Raw genomic sequence first — 18,365 nt, 5'->3', positions numbered from 1 at the left:
ATCGGGAAGACTGAGAGAAACAGCAGCTTGTGCTGCCGCTTCGCGCGTGTTCTCTTGACCCCACTCCCACTTTACTTTAAGTATTTTCTCTTTTGTTTTTATATTATTTTATCTCTCTTTTGTTTTTTTCTTCTTTTATCTTCTTCTTCTTCACTTTTTTCTTTCTCTCTCTTCTGCAATTTCTTCGTTACTTCTCCCCATCGTCAATTTCATTTTCTTCATCAACAACATCATCATAACAATTATCTTCTTCTTCCTCCTGTCAATTTTGTTTCTTCTTCTTCATCAACATCAAAATTTGGTTTCGTCTTCTATCTTGTATAATTAAAAGCCAAGCACCCCTTTGACTTGGAATCAAAAAATCGAAATCAATACAGGTGTTGTTCTTCATTTGTTTGGGTTTTTCAGAACAAAAAAATAGGGGAAACACATTTGGAATAATGGAGAGATCCGGACGAAGTGACGAACCGGACTTGTGGTGTCTGTCGTGACGAGCTGAAGAGAAAGAGGTGGTTGTCGGTAACGATGCCGTTGACGAGAGAGAGTGCCGATGATGCCGATGCAATTGAGGGGAGGGAGAAGATACGGTAGTTTCTGGTGCTAGAGAGATGAGTTGACTGCAACAAACGTTAAGTTAAAAAGAAAAGAGAAAGTAACGTGGGGGGTGGGGCCACGAGAACACGCGCGAAACGACAGCACAAGCTGCCATTTCTCTCAGGTTCTCTCAGCCTTCCCAACGTTTAGCTCCACTCTAAATGGTATAAGAAGCTCTTGTTTGAATTGACCGAAGTGAAGAGGCAGTTTCAGTCTACTTGGATAGAGAATAACCTACTCTTCAAGGTCCCTTATACATTAAATTTTCTTCTTGTTTGAAAAGTAGTCTTAACTTCTAAGGTTAAGAGGAATTTTAATTTGAGCATTCACACAACAGTAATAAAAGGATATATACTCATTCTAGTGATAAGGGGTCTTCTATATTTAGTCAAAATCAGAATACTCAATAATTATAAAATGCAAAGTAAACATGAAAACAGCTTCGAGGCGGCCAACAACAGCGAGATCAGGTTCCAACTATATTAATTCCTGGGGCCAACACGATAGGGGTGGGCATATTTTAACCGTACCGATCCAAACCGACCATTTGGATCGGTTTGGATCGGTTTCATTAGTAAAAACATTGGTTTCGGTTTATTCGATTGCAAACCGACATCACTCGGTTTGGATTTTGGTTTGGAAGAATTCCAAATGGATTCAAACCGATCCAATCCAAAATTTAAAAAGTTTTAAGATATATGATGTGTCAATTTAGTATTGGATTATTAACAAAGGAAATGTACACTTTCATACACAATAGCATACCTCTTACTATAAAAACAAAAACACAAACCTAATTTTCCAACACTCACAGCTGCCTCCGCCTCCGCCTCCACCTCCACCTCCAGTGCTTCCTAATTCCTATCATTCTCAACTCTCTCAATCTCAATCGCTCATTCTCAAGTCTCGTGAGGTATGTTTTGATTTTATTTTTCTTGCTAAGATTTTATTTCATTTTAGTCAAAAGTTAAAATGAATTTTGGTATAATTGATGATAATTTATTTGATTAATTAATTCCATAACTAATTTTTTAATCTTTATTAATTATAGAAGCTCTCACCTCATGTCGTTCCCAACTCTCTCAATCTCAATCGCTCATTCTCAAGTCTCATTGTAATAATTTCACAAATCGGAACCTGAGCCCTGATGTATGTTTTGGTTTTATTTTTCTTGCTACCGTTTTATTTCATTTTAGTCAAAGCTAAAATGGATTTTGGTATAATTGATGATAATTTGTTTGATTATTTTTCTAACTAATTATATTTGTCATTTTATGCAGATTTTGACAAATGAAAAGCAATTGGGTCATAAGTTTTGACGACAAGATGCACAATATTTTGATTGTCAAATGTTGTTCAAGTTTATTTTAATTTTGTGAGTTTGTTTTGATTGAACATGGGGAGAACTTCTTTATTAGAATGTATTCTGTTGTGAACGAATTTTGTGAGTTCGTTTTGATTGAACATGGGGAGAATTTCTTTATTAGAATGTATTATGTTGTGAACAAATATAAAAGCAGTATCAATTCGGATAACAGAAAAAAAAAATAACAAATAATTTTAATGCAACAATATAAAAGAAGTGGACATTTTGCTAATAAACTCAAACCGAAGATCCAAACCGATCCAGTCGGTTTGGATCGGTTCGGTTTACAAAAAATTTATGTCGATATCGGTTTGGAAATATTTCAAACCGATAAGTTTGGGTCGGTTTGATAATATGTCTCAAACCGATCCAAACCGAATTTGCCCACCCGTACAACACGAGACTCGAAACCAGGTTTTATAGGAGCAACCGATGGTGCGGATCTCGCATCCGAGAAACAAGAGACGATTCTCCTTTGAAAGCATAGTGTTAGAACTTTTGCACCTATGCAAATAACATATTCATCGGCATATTGCCGCAGTAATCTTCCAAAGTCTTTGACCAATCTTTGCTGTGCATCAAGGATCCAGTCGTCCCCGCTTCAGCGAGCAAGAATGCCATGACATGGTCCGCCTGCCGATGCATGGCCTTGCAGTGATCCCTGCAACTGACTCGAACAGTTTTCTTTGGTCCTTCACGAAGAACTTGTGGAAGTCTGATGATAAGAGTACCCCTCCGCCTATCTCCTTCGACAGCGAGTTTAGGATTATTCTCTCGGGAGAATGTTAAAGACCCCGCTAAGAAGATCCTCATACTCATAATCATTATCAGAGACTGTTGAAGTTTCAGCGTTCTCGACCAGTTTGTCCACAGAAACAGGATCATCTTCTTGTATTATTACAACCTCCTCCTCCTTCTTCCTCTTCTACTATTTTCTAGTAGAATCGAAAGGGGCAAGTCCTGCCACCCCCTCCTTCACGTCAACTTGATTTTCTTCCGCCATTAATATATTGGAATTGGGACTACGGATCAGATCTTCTTGGTTGCTGTTGCTGCCTGCTGCCTGCTGCTGCTGCTAAAGGGATTGCTTGAGTACACGCCTAGCATTGTTGTTATATCGCTTCTTTGCTTCTCTTTCGGTTTCATAGGAAACGGTTTAGAAACCTTCCTTGCCGCTTTCTTTCATTCAAGTCCTTTACTTGCGCTTCACGGTACCACGTCCCTCCCTATTTCTCTTGAAACTAACGACAATTTCTTGATGTTTTATTCGTTCTAGGATCATTATTTTATGCTTTATAAAATTAATGCAATTAGGGCAATGGAGAGAAAATACAGTGCAATTGCAATACACTGTTTGTTATTGTATAAATTCAAATTAATTTACATAACCTGGCGCCAAAATTAGTTAACGGCCTCCATCATTCCAAACCATCATCATATAAAAGTTGAGGTAATTTGAAGTATACCCGCTTGCATCAGGAGAATATTTCCGAATAATCTTAGTATAATTAGATTTAATACTCTCCACTTTATTTTAGTAGGAAGCATAGCTAGTTAAGTAATTTCATGGACTTTTCCTGAAACCCAATTTGCGCAGAACTAGGATTACTGATTTTGTACCTAATTATAAGTAGCCACCAATATACGAAAAAACTCCAGGATTATCATTATTGATAAACAAACCCTAGCTTTCAATTATGATGATTCCCGTTGATGATGGAGGGTCCTTTGAGCATCTTGCTAGAGAGGCAGATGAAGCTGCTAAAGGCAATGAGGAACTGAAAGAGAGACTGCTAACTGAGAGAATCGTCAGAGAATTTGCTTACCGATTAGTTGAAGTAAGAGCAGAAGCTGCTGCAAGGGCAAGTAATAAGACCAAGAATGATCCCAGCTGCTGCCTCTGGGGCTTTGACCATGTGCCTAAAAGAAGTAGAAGCGGGTCATGCAGCCACAGCAAGCCCCCTCAACCCCAAGCTGATCACGATCATGATCATCGAAATAAGAAGAGATGCTTTGATCAAATTCATACCACCACCACCAGCAATAATAATAATATTATTGTACAAGAGCAGAAACAAAGGAGAAAGATCACTACTAAGGCTAATATTAATAAAAATAAGAACAGAACTGCCGCGTCAGCATCACAAGTAATAGTGGCAAGACCCGAGATACCGGAAAGATTCAAGAACAAGATTGAAGAGATGGGTGGTTCAAAAGTTGTGCGAGTCATTCAGAAACAATTGTTTTGGTGTGACACAACTAACCAAAACAACCGATTATCAATTCCCTTTAAACAAATAGAGAATAATTTTCTTGAGCCAGAGGAGAAGCAGTGGGTTGTTGATAGAGAAAAACCTATAGAGAATGTTAAACTGATTGAGCCATGTCTAAACAAGGTGACGGAAGTGACGTTGAAGAAGTGGAAAATGAGCTCTACTACTTTAAATCTCATTACGAGTTGGCATAAAGAAGTTGTGTGCAACGCCGCCAATCAACTCCAAATTGGATCAACTGTGCAGCTCTATGCTTTTAGACTTGCGCATAATAATAATGAGCTCTGTTTTGCTCTTGTTAATTTAGATCTTGTTAATTGACTAATTAGTATATTTAAAATAATATGTTGTATGGTGGTTTACTAGTCATAGTGCAAACAAAGATTAAGAAAACTTGATGAAATTATCTTTTTTTTTTCCAAAAAAAAGATAGAAAAGATAGCTATATGCATTGAATTCTAGTAGCGTGTCATACTGTCACTTTCCACTGAGTTGTTATTATTATGTAAAACCTAATTAAACTTCAACTTGCTTGAATAATGAAGATGTTAACTCATAATGTCATTATTTAGGTCATATAACAGTACCACACACATACTTGTCAACCCAAGCCAATCTCATGCACATATTCCACACACTTTCATGTCGCCGTTTCTCTCGTTTTGAATCACATTGATCAACTTTTCTCGTCAATAAATCAATACCCAACTCAAAATCATGACATTACTCAACACTATTGAAGGTCATGGGAGCCTGGGAGGTTAGTAGGTCCTGTTCATACACATGCCACACATGGCCATCCTCATTGCTCTGCTTTTGCATTAGCTGATGCTTCTGGTTCTGGAAATTCTGATCTCAATTGCCATGACTTGATCTTTTATAACTTCCCCTGTTTTCCACTGTTTCTTACCCTGCATTTCTATTGACTCTGGTATTGGAATTTGTTGGAAAAATGGGACTGTTAAATGTTTTGGTTTGTCATATAATGGTCATTTGAAGGCGTGGGAGGTCTTGGGGATGGCAGCTTCCAGACTCGGGCAAAGTTCAAGTCAAAAGCCATGGCAACGATGGTTTACTTTTCTTTTTCTTTTCCCAATGGGATTCCCAAAGGTTTACAAAGAGAATAGCCCAACAGGTCTTATTATTATTATTATTAAAGGAATTTTCAATTCTGCATCAGATTGGATCTTGATTTAAATCGGGAAAAGGAAAAACAAACTCCAACTTTTAAACAAAGAAACAAAAACTGCTCTAATATTTTAAAAAAGACATTTATATCCTCATTCACTAACGGAAACAGTTACTTTTAACGGAAATAGTAATTTTAATATATAATTACCGTTATACCCTTTTAGCACATAAAAAAATAATTGTTAATTGTCCAATTTATCTATATATTGTTAATAAAATTATAAATATACTCTCATTGCCCAATTCCTCTATTTAAATTTTTATCAAATTCTCTCTTCAAGCCAAATAAATTTAATCAATTACTAAAAAATAAAAATAAAATTAGTTATTAATGCCATAAGAATAACAATTCTCTACATGTCAATCATTTAAACTTGTATAATCAACAAAATAAAAAAGGCTGGTTATAATAATAATCACAAAAATCTTATCTTAATTGTATTAAATAACATATCCAATAAGCATAAAAATTGATAATGGATTAAATTTATTTGGCTTGAAGAGAGAATTTGATAAAAAATTAAATAGAGAAATTGGGTAATGAGGGTATATTTGTAATTTTATTAACAATATATGGATATATTGGACAATTAACAATTATTTTTTTATGTGCTATAAGGATATAACAGTAATTATATGTTAAAATTACTATTTTTGTTAAAAGTAAATGTTTCCGTTAGTGAATGGGAATGTAAATATCTTTTTTTAAAACGTCAGGGGAGTTTTTGTCTATTTATCTAAACGTTGGGGGTGTATTTATCCTTTTCCCATTTATATATTACAAGGCGCTTAATTTTACGAGTCCTAAATTGCAAAACCAATTTCAAGTTGCAGCTTGGAGCCAATTTTTCACAAGAAGCCAAAATAATAAACACAAAGGGGCAAAAAAGAATCATATGAAAAAGAGCAGAAATTTGGTAACTTTCGCTGAAGATTAAGCAACATTAATGAAATGGCAACAGTGTGATGTAACCCACTACCAAAAAGGGCCCAGGCCCAGCTCCATCTCAGTATTCTTTTGCCTAAAGCATTTTGTTATGAAATCTTCAAGTCCAAGCATCTTTCCTTTTGTCTCTTCTTGAAGAGCATTTATTTTGACTGTTTAACTGTGCATTTTCTAATTTAGGAGTTAAACAGTACAAATATGGCCTAATTTATTGTATCTTCCTGTAGTCAAAGTGATTATCACATTCACATGAGCTTTTCAGAGCAGCTAATCATTTCCTCATAGTACTACATGGAATGGCAACTTCAAAGTCAAAAATGTTCACCACAAAGTAATTTTTTAAAAAGTAGCTTTTACTCACTCTTACATAATTCATATCTGAACTCGTTGCCAAAAGACAAGCTCAGGAAATTCTTCTTAGCATGTGTGCAGCATTAAATCTGTTTTAGATGTTTCCTGATCTTATTACGAATCAAAAAACTGATAGTTACTCCAGTAAGTGCTCACAATCTAAAGATAATAACATTGATCAAGATCTCCTGCAAAATTTGAATTTTTCCTCAGTAAATACATGTGAATGATTAGTAGTTAATAGACAAGAATAAGTAGAATAAGTGCTCACAGTCTAAGTTATAGCCTCAGGTAGGTCACATATAAATTCTGTGTAGAAATAATTGACAGCAAATCAAAATACAATTAGAAGTTACACAATACCACTCCTCTTCATGAAATTTAGATAAGAAGGGCAGGGAAAAAGAATTAAGAACAAAGAATCTCCATCACATAGAAGAAACTCCCAGCCATGGGGAGTCACATTTTAAAAAAAAAAGAGGGAAAAAGAAAGACCCTTAAAAGGAAAACTAAACATAATACAAGCCTTTCCATTTTAAACCTATTCTGAAAATCAGATGCAAAAAAACAATAAAGCAAACACAATAAGTTGCAAGATAGTATCCAATATACCTGCCTGCTAGTCAGGCTAAGTCAGGCCATAAAGTGATTTTCTTCCTCTACTTGGGGGTGGTAGCCTGCTTCTTCTTCAGTAAGCTTCCAAACTTTCGGATGAAAGGTTTCTTCTTCTTCTGCTGCAGCTGCTGTTGCTTTGACGGTGAGCTTCCACCATCGTCGATGTTCTCTGAAGAAGATAGCCCATTAATCTGACCAAAGTTTTCACTGCCCTCCACCTTTGAGTTTGTTTCCTCTTCGAAGGATTCTGGTTCTGGCTCTCTGTCTGGTGAAAGCTCCTTCTCAATCTTGCAGCTCTCCCACATCTTGAATTCAACTTCTACTGAATCATCTTCTTTCTCTTTGCTTTCATCTTCCTTCAGCTTTCCATTGACATTATCAATCTTGGCAGCAGCTAGTTCAACAGTCTCATCAGTCATGCCATTTGTCTCTTCTTTGGAATTTTCCATATTCTGTTCCTTGCATTCTTGCACTGGAAGGTCCATTTTGGGCTTCTCTTCTCCTCTTGCATGTCCATTCTCTTCAGAGAATTCAACAACCTTGGGAAGGAGATCATAGTCTTTTTCGCTGTCTGTAAGCTCACCATTTTCCGCAGTTTGCTTCTTGGCCATAGCTTCTTCAAGCAAACTAGACAACTCTTCAACCTTTTTAACAGAATCCGCTTCTCTAGCTCGGAGCTCCTCATTTTCTTGAATGACACTTTGCAACTCGGTTTCTTTGTCCAACAAACTCTCCTTCAGTTTCATGCTCTCAGCCCTTGCTTGCCCAAGAGTTTCCTGCATATAAATCACCTCAGCTTCAACCTCCTTTAGGCTATCCCTCAGCTGAGCTTCTTCCTCTTTTGTGGCACAAGCATCCTCCTCAGTTTCTTTTAACAGGTTGACCAGCCTATTTATTTCTTTTTCCAGTGAAGAGTTTTCTTCTTCAGATTTCTTTACACAATCCACCAAATGAAGTTCCTTTTGCTCCCACTCAGCCTTGGATATCTTGGATTCATCTTTGGCTTCTTTAATGGTATTTGTAAGAAGACCAATCTCATGTTTTGTATCATCAAGCATGCTTTCATACTTCTCATTTGTTGCTTTCAGGACTATCCTTAAATCTTCTATCTGCGCCTCATAAGTTTCATGCTCGGTTTGACTGGATAAAAGCTTTTCTTTGGCTTCCCTTGCTTCAACAGAAACTTCATGTAAGGCAGAAGCTAAGCTTTCCATTGCCTTCTTGCTCTTCTCCTCTTCTTCCCTGGAATTTTCCAATTCATTTATGAGTTTGTGTTTCTCTTCCAATAGGTTTTGAACACTAGATGCTGCAAGCTTCTCATTGTTCAAAGCCTGAGCTTTTTCCTCCTTCACAGTCTCCAGCTCAAACTTCAAAGACTCAACCGTTTTTGCCATTTCAGAAGTTTCATTCTTAGCCATACTATGCTTACGCTCTGATTCATCAAGATCCGCTTTCTGTCTTCCAATTGTCATTTCCAACAATCCCACTTTCTCTTTAAGAGCAGCAATTTCAGATTCTGCATCATGCAATTTATCATTGTTACCCTCCAGCTGTCTCATGACTGCATCCAAGGACTCTGAAGCAGATCTCTTCAACTTATGTGCTTCCTCAGCCTGCATTTCTAATTCCTCCACCCTGATTTTCCACTCCTCCACTAAATTACGAGCATAAGATTCAGCCATCTTTGCAGCCTCTAGCTCAATGTTAAGCTGTTCAATAGAAGCTTCTCTTTCCATTAATTTTTTTTCGATAGTTCTAGATTTCTCAAGTTCTTCCTTTAAAGTATCTATCTCCTCCTCAAGCTTCAAAACCAGCTCCCTATTCTTAATGGACTCTGTTTCACGCTGTGAATCAAGCAAGGCCTTCAACCGGGTCAACTCAGATGAGAGAATCTCCACCTTTTCAACATGAAGCTCAGCAATCTTAGTGGCATCATCGGCATGGCTCAATGCCTGGTTCTTTGCGTCAGTTGTCATTGCCAGTTCTTGCTTAATCCTCTGAAGCTCCTGCGTAGTAGACAAGAGAGAAGCTACATCCAAAGCATGTTGGTTCCTCACTGCTTCAATCTCTTTTTGCCATTCTTCTTCCTTTTTCTGGGATGCCTCAATTCCTGCCTGTTCCATTTCAACAGCCCGGAACTTCTCAATTTCAGAATTCTCCTCGGCACGCTTTTGAGCCATCAAAGCCTCTTGCAGTTTCTCATTTGCCTCCTCAGCGACTCTCTGTGCTTCTTTTAGCTCATCAATAGCTTGCACCTTCTCTTTCTCAATTAATTCTATCTTTTCTTTTGCTTTCTTAAGATCTTCCTGAACAAGATTCAATTGAGCCTGCAATTCCGATCCCTTTACAAGCCGTGATTGGGACTTCTGAAAATCAAAACCAAATAATAATGCAGATCAAAATTTGCATAAATTTCAGTATAAAGACATGTTTGCTTCTATTCCTAAGGACAATCTTTCATGTCCGACAAAACCAAATTATGTTAAAGAAAATACACTTCAGAGCTCTCTTTTCCTTCTGATTTTCATTTTCAATTCATGTGACATCAAAACTCTCACACTGACAAGCACAAGAGCTTTGTTCAAAAGACAACCATTTCATGCTAGAATATCAATTTCCAGTGACCAAAGCAGCTTAATGGTCGTATTCCATACAAATAGATCATATTTAGTCACGGCAATCCCAAAGACTTTAACTTCATTTTCAAACTTTATGGGAATTTCCAAAATGGCACTTTTCAAAACAAACCAAACAAACTCCAAATATTGAAAAACAAAGGCACCAAACTTTATTATCAATTCCTAAAACTTACTTCAGGTGGGGTAGCAGCCTTCACTGGTGGTGTAGCGGCCTTAGCTGATGGGGTAATAGCAACCTTAGCAGGTGGGGTTGAAGCAACCTTGGGGGATCGACGTTCAATTGAGGGCTTCGAGTTAATAGACCGCGGGGATCTATCAATAGAAAGCCGAGAATTTTGCAGGGGAGAATGTGAATCAGTTTCTGGCTTAGTCACTCCCTTTCCAACTTTACTCACTCTTGGAGTAGCTGGGGAAGCTTTGCTAGGAGTTTCAGATAAAGCAGATCTGATCAAGTTCAAAATTTTGTCATTTATCTACCAAATCAGAACCCATTACATAGAATTTGTAATGCCATATATGTAAATATAACTCTTGCCAAAACTCAAAACAGAATCCAAGCAGTATATGCCAAAAATAGAAACTTTGCATACAATTCTAGTGTCATAATTTGAAAGAACAACACATCTTTTTCAAGAACAGATCCAACCCATTAAGGGAATCACAAAAAGAACACAAAAATTAAAATTAGGATAAAAAGTTAAGCAAATTAAGGGAAACTCATATAGACAAAAAAAAATCAAAATCAAAATTTGTTCCAGAGTTTACAAATAAAACTGAAGCAAAATTGTAACTTTAACAGAAAAAAAAAATCCTAACCTACAGATCATAAACAAATTAAGAACAATTTTTTTTTCTTTTTGAACAAAAATAGACCAAAAATGAACACAACCCAGATAAAGAAATTCAAAAAGAAAAAAAAAAGAAACAGATCCAGACAGAAACAGTGAGTATACTTACTTGGATTTGGTTGCCATGACTGAGGTGATGAGATAGGTAAGCAGATAAAGAGGAAAGAGAGAACTTTAAAAATGTGTAAAATGTGAGAGTGGCTGTGTATGGCTACTGCTAAAATGCTGACATTTTTGTAAGAGAATATAAGGATTTAATGTAAATGTGGATGCGGGATTGGGAGTTCCAAGTTTCAGTTTTTGTATTTTCAGATCATGGGATTATGATAAAAGATTCAAAAATTTTGTTTTGTGCAATACCAAAAGCAAACACAACAATAAAGTTGAAGACTCTGAAGCAGTTAAGTGAGGTGAGTGAGCCCAAAAACAAAAAAACAAAGAAAGAAATTTACAGCATAGAGAAAGGAAAAAAGAAAAAACCAAATTATTTTGGTTGGTGTTTTCTGTCTTTGAAGTGGCTGACCACAGACACAACACGACACAGGTTGCAGTTATTGTATGTACAACACACTATAGTCACTCTCTCTCTTTCTCTCTCTTTCTCTCTCTGAGCATAGATATTTTTTTTTAAAATTCTTTTAATCAGAGTGTTATTTTTAAGGTGGAGTGCAGGGAGCAATGAGGCGGTGAAAGTACAAGAATGCCCCTGAGTAGTTCTTTATTTATAGTTATACACTGACAAAGGCAAATTGGCATAACTTTTTCAGAGACAATTAGAGACTGAGAGGTGTGCATTTCTACCTTCTTAGGGCACCACCCTGCTTTTGAGGAAGGAAAAGGGGGAAGACACATGGCTGTTTCCATGTAAACATGTGCCCTCTTTCTCTATTTGAATCACCCTTTTCTTCTTATCTAATACAGTGTTACATGTTTTACAAAGAAAGTGTTATCTTACAAGTTACACACTTCTTATAAATTTCCTTTTCTTTTTTAATTATGTTATGGCAATTTCATTTTATGTTTACAGCAGAGAATATGTCATAAAAATTTGTGACGGTTGTAATATATTAAACAAGTTCATTTTATTAAGTACAAATTTAAGATATTAGCATACGATTTTCTAGAATATTTTACCTTCGATTTGTCTTATCTTAACTCCCTTTGAGAAATTTATATGTATAAAAAAAAAAAAAATTTAACACTGAATATAAATTATTACTTGCATCGTGATGATAGTAATATCACATACAAACCCATCAAATTTACAATGAAACCGAAACTTGGACATTTCCTTCATACTATATAGTCTTTTACGATGAAGTATCAAAAAGAATTAATTGATTAAACTAAAGTTTCTCATTTTTTCAAATACACCAAAAAAAAATAAAAAGAATGAAAAAAGCACACACCCTGCGTTCTACTTGCTTTCGTTTTTTCAGTTGAAACATATCATTAATTATTCTATTAATTAGCTTAAATGTTAGATTAATTACTCCTTTAATTTAATCATCCTGGGTTACACCCCAAACTATATTAATCCGCATCGCTTAGAACATCAAAAATAACTGTGACATGGACAAATTCTTAAACTTATTGTCAGGATTACATGATTTTACAAAAATGTTAATAATTTTTTCACGAATTAAATTGATGGATAAAAGTGAAACAGAAATATTAGGGAGAATTTTTGAAGTAGTGATCCACTTTAAAGTCATCATTGCCGCCGGTGATCTAACAGTACATGATTAAAAGGTAAAAATAAAAATAAAAAAAAAAGATTTTCGACATTATTCCATAGATATAAGAAAACAAAGCCCTACTCTTAATAGACGAGATTTAAGTGTACGATCAGCTTTGGAGCCCCAAAATTCGACCTCAGTGCAAATTTAATTATTTATTAATAAAGTCGACATTAACAAAAGCCATAACTTATACGGCAGATGATGTGGGTGAATCCCATTTGCTTTACCTGGCGTAACAAGCAATTTTTATTTCTAATTGGACATGGAAAAAGAATTAGTAGTGTAACAAATATTTTTTTGGGTAAGGTGAGAAGCTGACTAGCAACCAACAAACCTTCTAGCATATTTCTTCCAGTTGTAGCGATTTCAATAGCCATCATTTGGTGTTAGGTGGGACTTACCCTAAGTAGAGATTGAACAAAAATCTTAATAGTAATAATGATTTATATGTAACTTGTTCATGCATGCTTAATGGGATTTGGCAGCTCACTCTCTTATCTTTTGGAATAGTTATATCTAGCTACCATATGGATTTATCTCATTGTCAAAATTAATAATCTACTCTTGTACATTCATTACTAAATTCGATATGTTGCTTGAGCTTAGGCCAACAAAACTCTATAATGTTGATATTAGGTAGTTTAGGTGATAACATATTTTTAATTATAATAAAATAATCGAACAAATTATATTTAGATACTTATGTTATTGCCTGAAAGCTGCCTTAAATATTTGAGTTTAACAGAACGAATTGACTCGCAACATATTTAGAAAAAAAATTTCCCATTTCAAAAGAAAATGTATTTGCTCTCAAGTATTTAAAATTAAAAAACTAAAGGTCTTAATCTTATCAATTTGATACGTAAAATTTGAAAGCAACATATGTATCACTAACTATTAAGGCTAATAGTAAGAAACATTCAAAGTAGCAATGAAGTAATCACTCTCAACGTTTCTAGTTTAAGGGACGGTTGCATTGACAATATGTATTAACCGATAAAATATATCTTTTTGAGATGGGACATTTACAAGTAGAAGTAATTAACTAAACTGACAAATTTAATTACTATTTATTTGAATTGATAGCCAAATTCTCACGGCAAGTTGGACAATTAACTTCTCTCTTTCTATACTAATCATTCTATTACATACACCCTAGAGAAACGATAGTGTGCTTGAATATTCTTCTTCTTTTGTTTTCTTACCATTTTTTTTTCATAAAGAGAGTATCATTTTTATGGCGCATATAATAGAATCATTTATTTCAACATCTTTTCAATTAGATGAGGAAAACCCATTGATATTAAAGAGCTTTAAAGTTTAAATTGCTCGCTTGATTAGTTAGGTAGATAGTTAATTTTCATCTATATAATACTTAAAAACTATCCTAAAAAATAAATCGAAATTCACTTAACTTTCCGACTTCAAATAGTTTTTCAATACTGTCACATTTAGTGGTGGAAATATAATTTTGGTATAATGTGGACCATATTAGAGAGATGCCAAACATAAGAAACTGTAAATTCAAAGGGTGCAAAATGTAAACTTCACGTTTTAAAGGAATTAAATATCAGTTAAACCCCTAATCTTACTAAAAATGTCTTAGGACCACGTTTTTTCCAAACCTCGACGTATTCTGTACGCGGTCGTGTTGCATTCATCTAGGAATAAAAATGAGTACCATCTATTACGAGTTTATAAATTATCGAACTAATAAGTTCTATCATTTATAACTTTGTTTCTCAATTAAATTTGGAACATTACTGCTAAGGAAAAAGAAAAGAAAAAGAAAGGGACAATAACATGAGGAAGAGTAAAAAAAAAATGTGTAAAATAAAAAATAGATAAATCAATAGTGTAAGGGCATGAACATGAAATTGGAAGTGAAATGAGTAAAGAGGATTATTTATTAAAGGAAAAAAAAAAGGAGATAAAGGGTGGATAATAATCGTATGTGGCAGGAATCGTGTGACATAATCAATCATCAAACAACCAGTGGGCCCCATATGCATGGACTCCTCCAAACTCGCGAATCATTCGTTGCATTGCTCACGGGGTCTAAAATTATTTTTAAAATGGAAATTAAATCAGAAAACAAAATGATAACAGCCGGTTTTAACTCCAGGGCGTAACATCTCAATTGTTGATTAAAAATAAAATAATTAAATATGCTCTTGATATGACCATTGAGTTGAGGTCATAAAATTAATATTAATCACGTAATTGCTTGACAAAATAAAAATTTATACGGGTTCTAGTGTAATTATATATATTTATATTTTTAGAAAATGAGTGTAGTTAGATGTTTTCTTTTTCTTTTTTTTTTCTTCTTAGAGAGAGTAGTTAGATTAATTCTTATTAAATCTCCCTATTCTTTGTCTTTATTGTTGTCCATTTGGTGTTTTAACAAAACTAGTATTCCAAATATAAGTATCTGTTCAACATGAGTTTTTCCAAATATAAGTTTTGAACCAGATTTGAGTTTAATGGCAAAATTGTTGAGAATCTTGGAATTTGGCTGCTGCTTGCTAATTGATTGAACCAGATTTGAGTTTGTCCCATTTGTCCCGCCAGCCAGCCTAACTTCTCATGTTAATTGCTGGTTTAATCTAAATTACTTACTTGACAGAGTTTCTGATCAGCCAACAATTATGCTAAAAAACATACACATAATTCTTAGAAGATTTTTTTTGGAGGGGGGGAAGCTTATTGATAATGTGAAGCCGATGATATAACGACTCAATAACATATGCAATCAATCCACATGTCTACCACATGCCATGCCCCAACTTTAGTCGAATTATGCTTTTACCGTATGCTAATAGATGACTCTTTTTTTTTTTTTTTGCGCCTTTTTGGATGTTTTAAACTTTAAAGGATCCGTATTGGCTTTTTTTTTTGTTAAAAAAGAATTTTGAAATTTATGTTTAATTGATTGAAGGCAAATTTTAGAAATTTATGATATACTAGGGGAGTGAGATATACTCCATTAGTTCATTAATTGTTTAGCCAAAATGACCAATCTCATTACTATTTTATTTTTCTATGGTTAAACCAATGAAGACAAAAAAAATAAAGAATAAAATTGGGTCATCATATAAAGGCAACTCATCAACACTACAACCAAAAAGATGTAAATCATATTAAATTAATGCCACAAAGAATCAAGTTAGCAATAGAAAATTAAACAAAATCTAAGTACTATATATACCCACCCACACATACATATTCAACTATTCAAGAATCAAGACAAAAATGCTGATCTGAAAGATAGAAAGGAAAAAAAAAAAAAAAAGAGATAAAATCGAAACAACTGTCAAGCACATGGTGTGGGATCAAAATGTACAGCGAAAAATTGCAGAGTAACCAAAAATGATGAATATTGGATAAGGTCAAGGAAACACAAAGATGTACCACTACCACCATCTTGATGTGGGAAGCATGCCCTTTGATTTTTCCTTTGCCAGCTGCATTCTACCTTTCACATTTTCGCATATCAAACTCATGCAAACAATTATGGACTGGGCCAATTGCAGGCACATGACCTATTTTTGGCTCCAAAAACGACTCGGTAGCATGAATGTAATATGTGACTAAGGGTTCATACCTCTCAGATCATCATTTGAAATTCATGTCAGATCAATCCAGGGGGAAAAAAACAAAAGATGAAAGTTGAAAGTTTAAGAGATGAAGACTGGAATTATATAACAGGAGAACAGCAGGGAATGATGTGTGTCGAGAGAGGAGACATGGGGATATCTACAAATTTAATGAACGTTCGAGATATAGGTGATTAGGAAGAGAATATTACATCAATCATCATCATAAGAGACATGGAAGCTGGTGGTGCAACCAGAGGCATCAGGATCCTCGGCCCCACAGCAGTCGTAAAACTTGGCAGCATAAGGCAGGTCATGAATCAAAAGCATGAAATTAAACATCAACCGACTGAGCTCTGTCCAACACTCAGTGTGATGAAAAGCATATATGAACAGAAAGTCTCAGAATCCACTTGCAAGGAAACGTTTTTATTCATTTTAAGGGACAGGGAAATTGCAAGCAATGACATTCATTAATTAGTTTACCAATCAATATTTCAAATTGTCTGGAAGTTTCTGCAATTAATGTTTGCCAATAAGTTTTTCTTCAATAACAACAATCACAAATAAGGGGTAAATAACCTGAAAATACATCTCCATATGGAAAATTTGCAGTGCATCTCTCTCTCTCTCTCCTTCTCCTCATGGACTATTTGTAGGTTTTTCTCCCTCATCCTAATTTTGTTTCCATTTTTCCATTAAAACAAGAAGACCGCCGTCATTTATTCTCAATTTGTAATCAACCCATCAATATTGCTCTTGATGGGGCACTGATTATTTCACGCTTGCTCTACAGCATGTCAATTTTACCAAAACTCCTAACTCATTTCAATAATTTCTTTAACCGAAACAATGGTCTTAAAAATGAACAATTTATTTAATTACTAGCACATCTTATTGACTATAAGACACTATGACAAGATGAAGTCAACAATCTGCAGACATCCCTAGATGCTATAGAATATATAGGATGCACTCCCTTGAGTTCTCCAAAGACTTCTTAAAATTCAGTTACAGTAATGTGTATCGATGTAGAAAGATTGTCAAGTACATGGTTCAGTACAGTAGTTTGTTTCCATATCACTATTAAATAATTAAAACTGCAGTATTCATTTCTTCAAAATGTCTAAAACTATGACAATTGTAGGGCTGGGGCACACTTTTAGTATTTCTACCAGTCTCACACTCCCCATCTTGGAGCAACGCATCATATGTGCAGTGGTTTTCATAGCCCAACTGGGAAATTAACTACATTGGCTGGACCAAGGACTGGGTCTCGGATACAGCATCCAGAGGGGATCCTAACAGAACAAAACACTGATTTTGGTCAGACTCTTCAACAACCAACCCAAAAATGGGAGGGGGGACACTGACACACAAACTCTGCAATATCAAGGGGAGTCCAAAAGTAGTAAGGATTTTGCTACTTTACAATCAATGTAAGGTACATTGATTGCAAGGACTCTAATACAGCTTTATAATGCAAAAAAAAGACCTAATAGAGGATGTGAAATAATCATAAACCTCAGAAAGTAGACTGAAAACTTAGGAAACAAGTAGAAAATTCCAGCTTTCAAATGTGTTATCAACAGTCTAACTCAAAAAAAGAGTTGCTTTAACTGGGCAATACAATTATTCATCCAACCTACCTATTGATGTTTCTTCAACATGCAAACAGTACTACCATGCACCATCTTACAGACAAGACCTGAGAGACTCTAAACAGAGAAAATAATGGACCAAATTCTAGGTACAAAATGATATCTGAATGTTAAGGAACAGTCTTCTTAAAACTCAGGTCATGGATTCGAGTCTCACTAGAGTGCGTGTGTTATACATTTAAAAAAAAAAAAAAGTAGAAACAGAAGATTAATGCAAAAATCTGTTGACTTATTATCGGTACAAAACGAAATGCCATCAATAGTCTTGGTGCTTGTGGCAAATAGCATTCTGCGATTAAAACCACCATAACCACAATGGAGCAACCATACAATGATATTATGCGATGTGTGTATTTGTTTGGTGTGACTATCAATTTGTCTGATAGTCTTCAAACTACACTCCTCCATTGTTGTGCAACATGTGTGTATTCATTTTATTGTAATTATCAATTTGTCTAACAGTTTTCAAAATAAATATAAACATGACCAGACGGATGAATCTCAGCATGAACTCCTGAAAACTTAATCAGCAGCAGGCTA

At 35.0% G+C, this 18,365-nt stretch overlaps 1 protein-coding gene and 1 pseudogene across 1 annotated transcript; both read right to left on the bottom strand.

Annotated features, from left to right (window-relative positions):
* Positions 1 to 2,282: 2,282 nt before the first annotated feature.
* LOC112099161 lies at positions 2,283 to 2,963 on the bottom strand (annotated as a pseudogene).
* A 4,166-nt stretch (positions 2,964 to 7,129) lies between these two features.
* On the bottom strand, positions 7,130 to 11,417 carry LOC18044595 (WEB family protein At3g02930, chloroplastic). Its single transcript, XM_006437386.2, has 3 exons — positions 10,933 to 11,417; positions 10,149 to 10,419; positions 7,130 to 9,702 (listed from the first exon to the last, which is right to left on the bottom strand). The coding sequence occupies exons 1-3, from the start codon at positions 10,947 to 10,949 to the stop codon at positions 7,381 to 7,383; spliced, it is 2,610 nt and encodes an 869-aa protein (XP_006437449.1). The 5' UTR covers positions 10,950 to 11,417; the 3' UTR covers positions 7,130 to 7,380.
* Between the last annotated feature and the right edge of the window lie 6,948 nt (positions 11,418 to 18,365).

This window comes from Citrus clementina, unplaced genomic scaffold, assembly GCF_000493195.1.
Source record: "Citrus clementina cultivar Clemenules unplaced genomic scaffold, Citrus_clementina_v1.0 scaffold_4, whole genome shotgun sequence".
NCBI lineage: Eukaryota > Viridiplantae > Streptophyta > Magnoliopsida > Sapindales > Rutaceae > Citrus > Citrus x clementina.
Note: the sequence above shows the minus strand (reverse complement) of the source record. Positions and strands in the feature narration are given on the sequence as shown.

Coding starts and splice junctions, on each gene's coding strand:
- LOC18044595 (XM_006437386.2), bottom strand. Junction 9,703..10,148: donor AGGCTGCTACCCCACCTGAA/GTAAGTTTTAGG, acceptor TTTGATTTTCAG/AAGTCCCAATCACGGCTTGT.